The sequence below is a fragment of the Neodiprion fabricii genome, chromosome 3 (genome assembly GCF_021155785.1).
Source record: "Neodiprion fabricii isolate iyNeoFabr1 chromosome 3, iyNeoFabr1.1, whole genome shotgun sequence".
NCBI lineage: Eukaryota > Metazoa > Arthropoda > Insecta > Hymenoptera > Diprionidae > Neodiprion > Neodiprion fabricii.
In genome coordinates, this window is record NC_060241.1 from 9343963 (window position 1) to 9353237 (window position 9275).

Below are 9275 nucleotides of genomic sequence, written 5' to 3' on the forward strand. Positions count from 1 at the left end.
TTCGGAATTCGTTTGAGTAAAACTCGACCGCTTACGATTATTATAGAAGGAAATATCGGATGCGGAAAAACAACTTTCACTAAGAGGTTTTTAGCAGATCGCCAGGTCTGTACACTTTTAGAACCTCTTGAAGAATATCGAAATGTAGCCGGAATTAATCTTTTAGATTTGATGTATCAGAACCCAGATCGTTATTGCTATTATTTTCAACATTTCGCTCAAATGGTTATGTTAGATAGACATCTGCAGACGACTTCATTGCCTGTAAAGGTGATGGAAAGATCGATATTCAGTAGCAATTGTTTTGTAGAAGCTCGTCGAAGATTAGGTAATTTCCGCGACTTCGAATCTCATTTATTGACAAAAAATTTTGATCTTCTCATTCGCTCGCCTGAGCTCAGAGTAGATCTGATTGTTTATTTGCGAGTTTCCCCAGAAACTTCTTTTGCTCGAGTTAGTTCCCGTTCTCGTGAGGAAGAATCGAGTATTTCTTTAGAGCTACTCAGAACTATGCATGAGGTTCATGAAGATTGGCTAGTGAAACAAACCTTTTCTTCTTTATCGGCTCCTGTTTTGGTTATCAATGCAGAAGCTACGGCCGATCAAGTTTTTAAAGATTTTTGTACGTCTATGATGTGCGGGGGTTAATTCAGATATGAATAATGAAGAAGTATTCTTAATTAAGAGAAAAACGAAAAATGAAGTTTAATTTTCTTTATTAAAACAAGATAAAAAAAAAAAAAAAAAAGAACGAATGGTGCAATAAAAGGTTACATATGTGAAAAAAAAAAAAAAAAAAATTAAGTTTCAAAAATTTGTTCCGCCATAATCTTTAAGGCGGACTTGACCTCTGCACAGTCGTTGCAGTCTTCGGTGGAGTTTGTTGCGAGTAAATTCTTCCGACATTCGCGACAAGTTTTACCCTCTCCTGCGAAGGTAAGATGGGTTTCCTTGAGCTCGTAGAAGTTCTTCATGTCCGCGCTGAAATAAATCAGACACGGGGAACTTATATATTTTTTTTTGATTAAAATTTGCATGAGAACTTACCGAGTAATCCAGCAGTTTAGGCATATTAGTCCCATCTTATGTTTTTCTCTTACAGTCTCACCCCGACCACATTTCAGGGTCTTCCACTGATTTTCAAAATAGATCTTAAATTCCTCTTGTGACATTTTTTTTATGTCCTCCCACGGAAAACTGGAAGTAATTACGCCCGCATTGATGAGGGCGGAAACGGGCGGAGTTTTTATGATTGACATTTTTTTTTTTCGAAAAGGAGGAACTAGTTGAGTCTGTCTTCGACGAAGATTTTTCTTGTAATGATTTGTTATTTCTGCGTTGCTAATCAATTTGAAATTTGTTTTCATCGGTTGTTTCTTTCTAGAAACTTCTTCTCTGGAATCGAGTTTTGTGTCGGATAGGCTTTGGTTTAAGGAATAATGTGAAATGAGCCACGATTATTCTTCGAGGTCGATGAGCGATTGCTTGATTTTCACATTTTATTAACCTTAAGTGTCAGTTTTTGTGAGCACTTTTTCAGGTTATTTGACACAGCCCTTTCCTTCCAATCATCCCCGATTCCTGAGGATGACTGGTGGTTTTATTTTGAAGAAGGACGCAGAAATAATTCAGATAAGATCGTTTCTTTTCTTTTGAATACATATTCAATTTATTTTATTCAAGTATTCTCCCAAATTCACTTAGTGAATTTGAATTGTTATACCATCACTCACATTTGTCCTTCCAAAACTCTAGGGTGAACTATTTCTAAAGAAGTCACCCCGCGATTTCCTTATTTTATATGAAGAGAAGTCTGTTTTCGTCTTATTTGGACGTGGAATTGTCGGTTCCCGTTTCGGTGTTTTCATCCGAACCTGTTTCGGAGGGATCCTTCATGAAGAAAATCGAATTTCTTCCCGACGTCAATCTGGGCCGTTGCGGAAAACTTTGTATTCATGAAGCCACATAACACTTAATAACACTAACTTTTATAAAACATGGCACATAAATTTTTGAGATTATTTAACGCTCAACTATCTGCTCAAGGTTTTCTGTGGTTTACCTTGAGACTGTGGGCAAATGCCAGATAGTAAAAAAGGGAGTTCTTAAATTTTTAGAGCCACAGCTCCAACTCACCTTTGAGCACTGACTACTAGAATACTTTTATAATTGTTTTATCTTTCCCGAGTCGGGACGACTCTTTTCCTCGGGGGGGAGTAGTGTTACAAAGGGTGAAATCACCCCTTTGCCCCTCTTTAATGATCTAGTAGTCGGCATAGATAAAAGACGTTTATAAACCTCTTATGTCTTTCAAAAGAATAAGGTTGCTGCGTCAACCAACATTATTGTAAAAACAGTCTTGTTTCAGACTTTAAACAAGAAACACGTATATTGCATTAAAAGCATTTATCACGATATTTTCTGTTCACGCCTTTGATTTGATAATAAGTAAACTCGCGGATCCATATTTTATTAACGTAACGCCTAAAACGTTACAATATACACAGTCTTTTACAAATACTAAAACTAAATTTTTACGTTAAAATGTACCAGTCAGTCTCGTATTACATCCACTTATATTTGTGCGCCCCTGTGAACAATAGAAAGAAAAGAACGTTAATAATCAGCCTTCAGAAAATTCACCATACTTTTAGGCTGACAATGAACTCATTGTACAATCACATATATCTACAATCTTCATATAATATCCCAATAATTCAACCAAAGTTCTATATATATATTCAATAACCGGTTACACAATGGTGGTAAAGTCGTGTGAATAAATTAAAGTCAATTTTACATCGAAAAGATGTTTGTACAATGACGAATTCAACGGCATCAAAACGTTTATGAAACCCTCAACAGTGTTTATTTATACGTATGTGTTAGCGATCTATTTCACTGGATAACCTTATAAAAGAAAAACGATGCCTGCACAAGTAAGAGTGAAGCTAACAATAAATATCTGCGGCTTCTATTTGCAATCAGTATATATTCCATACCATACACATGCTTCTTATAGCATTATCTACAAGCAATTCTATTGTGCCTACATCCTTTCGGCGACGTTCAAAAGCAAGTACGACGCAATCACAAAGTATTTGTTTCTTCTTTTTATTGTCAGGTTATTTACGCCTGTATTGTCATTTTCGTCTGTATTGAATCATCGTGATAAATTTTTCCAAATAGAAAATACATTTGTACTTACCAGCTTATGAAGGCTCACATAAACACGGACGTGCACTGACCTCGGAAGTTGGTCAAATTAGACTGATTCACTGATCGCGTGAGCTGAGAGCCTTCGCGAACGGTTGTGGAGGGGGCATTCTGGCGCGTCGTCCTCGGCTCTCAGCGTGCAGGAACCGTACGAGTTACAACACGCTGACCTAGCGAGCCAATCAGAGGCAGAAGAAAAGGCGCGAGTATTTCACGCTAGGTCATTTAGTCGAGGAAATAAAGCACTAAAAACGGCCCAACTGTCGATTTTTTGAGCAGTAAGACGGATTTTAATGCGGTTTTTTGCATTCGATTCGTAAGAGCGCCTACAAACTTTGTGAACTAAATTGATTAATTAATTTTTTGAAAATGCATTATGGCATTAATAATATGCATTTTGCAAGTGCACTTCCAAGAGACACTAAATGAAAAATTTGCTACTCGGGGGATTTTGGGGTCGCTGAACACGAATATCGCCACGGCAACCGTCTCCGAGGTACCTGGTGCCCAGCGTGAACGTTTCAACGTCTTTTTCTGGAATTATCTTGAGTATTATCATTTTTACCTCAATTAAAGTATATTGTTCTTAATTGAATCACAAATTCGATCACAATTTTCGCCAAAACTCTAGGAGAAGACGTTGATACTGTCCACCCTGGGCACCAGGTACCTCGGAGACGGTTGCCGTGGCGATATTCGTGTTCAGCGACCCCAAAAACCCCCGAGTAGCAAATTTTTTATTTAGTGTCTCTTGGAAGTGCACTTGCAAAATACATATTATTAATGCCATAATGCATTTTCAAAAAATTAATCAATCAATTTAGTTCACAAAGTATGTAGGCGCTCTTACGAAGCGAATGCAAAAAACCGCATTAAAATCCGTCTTACTGCTCGAAAAATCGACAGTCCATTGCTTTATTTCCTCGACTAATTCTCGATTCTTCGCGACCGCTTGTCGTTTGACACATGCGCTCATTATACGTATATGTAACATCCATGGTACACGAGCTTCATCTGCGGCCACTCGCTTTCCTAGCATGGGTTATTCCAATATATACATTATGGTATAGGAAAACGTATGTTTTACAATTAATAAAAACGCCGCGAAGGGATGCACTTATATGCTCAACTACGTAATTTCTTGGTGACCTTTGTAAAAAAATCTGTTCATCGATTTTTCAACTTTTTTTCCTATGTTGGGGAATTAACAATAACACAAGGAAAAGAATTTGAAAAAATGGAGGTAACATATTGTTCTACTTTACAATATTACGTAGAATAAAATTATCACTTCTAGTGTTGTGTCACCTGAATTTTTTCATATTTTTGATGATACTTACTAGTTTATCGAATGAAAAAAAAGATTGGAAATCGAATGACCAGTTGTTTACAAAATTTAAGGTAATCAGAAAAACGTGCTGAGGAGGATAACAAAACGTTGAATTTTAGTCACTGCTAACGCGAGAAAAACTTGAATGTAATGATTATAGTTCCAAATTCAAACATCGCAATGTGTAAGTAAATGATGTAAAAGTTGATTCCTGCCCTCACTATGTTGAAAAGGGTAGTATTCTTGGATATGAAGGTCAGAAAGGTACGAAACCAATCTTGTTTACGTTTCGGCCCGAGTAGGTATGTAATTCTGTGTATCGATATGACAAGTCTATGTACGACGTAATTTTCACGTATTGCATGTGATCAGTAGATCAAAAGTGTATTGACTTAATTATTAAACAATTAATGAGAACATATTGGCAAGGTATGGTAACTATACGAAACGTTAAACTTGTGTTACTGGTGAAGGAATAAAACATGTATATTAGCTGTTCATAAGACTAGAAATATAAACGGTTTTACCACACGTTTATACTACGAATCTCGCTTACCACAACAAAACGTTGACGATGAAACGTAGAAAATTTGTATTTTAATATCTATAAATATACCGGTTTTTAACGAATTTAAATTAGCAATTGAACTAGTAAACAAAACGTTGATTATTAGTCTAGAAACCGTTGTTTGAATGTACGTGTAATGAAAATCGTATAATATTTGTGGAGAGACAACGATTAATATTTTACTGAAAAATTACCGTATATCGAACACGGTAATATTTTCTACCTATACCATAATTATACGACCTCAACGTTTCTTCAACCACATTTTAACCGGCTCATGTTTACTGAGTATCTACCTCTAGAAAGTAGCCGATCGGCGAATCGTCCGGATGGTTCGTTATATCGATGTGCTGATACTCCCACTCGAACGAACCGATTGGTGAATGCACGCTCATAGCTGCACCGTACAGGTTACTCACGTCAAAATACGTGAGATACGATTCCGCTTTGTTTGGATCAAAATATTTTCCCATGAATCTATTATTGGCCCGAGCGTGTCGACTGGAACATTGCGCTACGCCGCCTCGAATGGCTCTTTCAATGAATAACACCATTTCAGCGTTGTCTAAAAGTTGCAAATTTACATTAGTATGCTTGAGCATCGCGTCAAAAGCAAGTCCCGGTGCAGTGTAGTAGTGCAACGGATCTAAATTGTATGTTTTGAAGCAGCTAGCGCGGAAATTTTCGAAAATATCGGCAAGCAAAAAAACATCGGTCTTCAAATATAAATCTAAGTAGCCCCCGAATAACTCTAAATGGAATTCCCTCCAAACAGTTTTCGCGTGCTCGTAATCGGTGTCTGAAATATTTGCATCGCAGAGGCGCGAGTAGTAATGCGTCTTTGCAGGTAATCGCGGTTTATCGAATTTCCCCCAACAACCGACGTATTCATAGGGAAAAACGCCTTTGCGGGTCATCAAACTGAACTGAGTCGGGTCATTATAAAATTTGCGTGTTATGCGTTTATCGGTATCGGTCAAATATGTGGAAAGTTTATCGATGCTGCTAGCCATAAATCGGAACGAATCGATGAATCTCAAGTGCATCATTGTTCCATCGACGCGTTTCGTGAAGGATATATATTTTTCCTTATTTGTGGGTAGCAGTGTAATTTTACCGGGAAAAGTTGACGCGAGGGATCTTATTAAAAAGTGAGAATCGTAACCGGACAAATTGTGGAAAACTATTGGAATTGTGTGCGACTCTCTGAAATTCAAATTACACCGATTATGAGCAGGACCACGATATTTGCCCGTGAAGTGACAGTGATCGTAACACGTTTTCTCCTCAGGGGTGAACGGTTTTTCACAAATATAACAATTCTTTGCGCGCATGGGACGATCGCGTTGCACTTGGGTAAAAGACCTCATCGGAATTATGTTTTTGATGCGTGACTCTACTTGAATTGATAAATCGTTAAGCTGTTTCATAAACCAATCTATGCAATCGACACCGCGTTTACCGTGAAACTCCGATAAAGTCTCATCGTACGCGCAATGTACATAGTACGCTACACTGTGCGGGATATGCTTTTGAATTTCACATGTCTTACGAGTTTCAAATTCATCTACAGGTTCAGGGATTAATATACATTCGAGATCGGCGTATACGACAAATGGAACGGTGCCTTTGTTTTGAAAATTAGAAAATACTCAATCTTTACACTTTGGAAATTCCATGCGTACTTTATTCAGCGTAATACAATCTTGTCGGTGATTGTCGTAGACATGTTTCGCGCTAAAGGTAGTAGTCCGGTGTGACGACCGAAATTTAGACGTTTTTTCATGATTTTTTTTAAAAAGTAAATAAAATGCTATCGTTTTAAAGTTTTTACATGTTTTTATTGGTGTTTTGAAGTATATAAAAAAAATTTTTCAACGTTAATTTTACATTAATTTGTTTAAAATTTTTGACGTCAATATGGAGTCCTCAAAGAAAAGATGAGTTGGTTCGGGAAAACACACAGCCTTCCAAAGTCATCTGAAATAAAAAATTCAAACAGATTATTATTCTGTAGACTTCATTTTAGGTCCCGAACCTTAAATATACATAAAAATGAAAAAACACAAACAAAATGGCGGACTTGTGAAAAAAGTTCTCAAAATCTAATTTTTTTTCTTCATAAATTGTTTAAATAAAATAGTTTATAATTAAAAAATTAAATGTTTTAAGGCTTCGGCATCTAGATATGTGTGTCTAGAATAACGGGTTAAATTTTTAGCTAAATCGGTTGAATAGTTTTGAGTCAGTGATTCCCCGAACTTTCGAAAACATGGTTTTGAGAAAAACGCTTTTAAAGTTTTGACAACAGATTTTTTTCAATAAAATTATACTTACATTAATCAGCTATGCCTCGTGCATAGAGCAGTCCTTCCGTTTCCTCAAAGTTGTCATTTTCAGCAGCTTTTAGAGCTCTACGTAAAGTTCTGGCTTCTTTGGAGTTGGCTTCTGCAGTTTTCTCTGCCCTCAAAATCCGTGCATTGTCAACATCGTCAGCGTAGTCTCTGGCTGTTTGTCCTAATGTAACGCCCATTGTCTCCATAATTTTGAGTACAGGTAGAAAACCCTCATTAAAGATGCAAGCGGCGGTATAGGTAGCAATTTCCAGAACGTTTTTCCCAGTAAAAGTATGCTTCGGAGCAAAATTCCATACACAGTGATTAAAACTTTCGTTGTTATTTTGCGTGTTCCCGCCCAAGCATCTTTTCAATAAATCGTCGGACGCCAAAGTCTCGTACACAGGTTTTATGAGATTTGTAACTTGTTCGTCAAACGTTACTGGGTGTTCATAAGTGCTCTCTTGATTTTCCGCTTTGAGCTGTTGATACTTGCACCAAGAATCTGAGCAGTAAGAGTGCTGAGGGTTTTCGTCTGTTGATGTCATGTGGTAGAATGTAGCCCACACGGCTTTCTTCATTTCTTCGAGAGAATGACAGTTTCTGGTGATTGTCAAACCGTAGTACATAGACATTCTTAACATAATCTTGTTAGTTAATTGCAACGGTTTAGGTTTTGGTGGCTCAGCGCTGGTCGACGAGTCTCTCTTTATCCTACGCTTTTTCGGAGCACTTTCCTCGGTACTCTTCACTTTTACGGCCATCTTCGTGTTCTTAGCTGCATCCAATTGTTTTTTCACTTTTGCGTACTCGGTAAGAGTTTTTTTTACACCTTGAAGTGCTCGGTACATTCTTTTCTTCACATGCAATACGCATTCTTGCTTCTCAACTTCTGGGTCGCCACCGTAAGGTTTATCGTCTATCAAATTTTTATGGGTTTTACTGTCTCCATCTCCAATGTACCTCACATACTTAACATCATAACGCTGCAGAGAACGCTTGAACATTTCCGAAATCCCGTTGACCTCCATTTTACCACTACTGCCCTCGTGGTTTGCTGTGCATTCATCTTTGTGATCATCGTATAAACTCTCGGCTTCGATAGGATCTTTCGTTGCTAAATACTGGCATCCTTTACATATGCTTGACTTAACTGTGACGTCAACAATTTTATTAGAAAATTTTCCTATCAATGACACAATGCCCAAGAGAGAGGAAAAACCTCTCTTAGCCCACGAACCATCTCCTGAAACAGTCAAGTGATTTTCTGGGAAACCTTCTGCCACGTTCTTTGCGTTTTCTTCCTTTATTGCTTTTTTAAGCACAATATCAGCAACAGATTTGACAGCGACGCTTATTTGCTGTATCACTTGATAATAAAGAGACTTATGAAAAATATTTAAATCCATCATCGAGCAAAAAAGATTAATTCCAGCGTGACCGATGCCAAGCAATCTCATTACATAAGTAAATCGTCGGTTAATTTCATACGCATTTTTTATCATTGGACACGAATCAATCAGATATTCTCGGCACGAACACTTCACACATAATTTAAATCCTAATCCTCTAGGTGAATTTTTCAAAAATTTAATATCACTGTTGCAAAGTTTACATTTTAACTGCGATTCTAACGCACCAAACACCAAAGCGAAACTGATTAAAACGTACTTGAAACTAGAGTCATGGTTTACTTCAAAGTCACTGTTATCTTTCAGTGTTTCTGCGCTTGTACTCACAAAATCAGTATCAGCTTCTGCAGTAAATTGATTCCCCTTAAATGATCTCTTTCTTTCACCTTTATTCTGGTGCCAACTTCCACTAA

At 37.3% G+C, this 9275-nt stretch overlaps 1 protein-coding gene across 1 annotated transcript; it reads right to left on the reverse strand.

Moving 5' to 3' along the window:
* Nucleotides 1–7081: 7081 nt before the first annotated feature.
* On the reverse strand, nucleotides 7082–8057 carry LOC124178151. Its single transcript, XM_046561324.1, has 2 exons — nucleotides 7452–8057; nucleotides 7082–7094 (listed from the first exon to the last, which is right to left on the reverse strand). Exon 1 carries the CDS (start codon nucleotides 8029–8031, stop codon nucleotides 7453–7455), a length of 579 nt encoding a protein of 192 aa, XP_046417280.1. The 5' UTR covers nucleotides 8032–8057; the 3' UTR covers nucleotides 7082–7094; nucleotide 7452.
* Between the last annotated feature and the right edge of the window lie 1218 nt (nucleotides 8058–9275).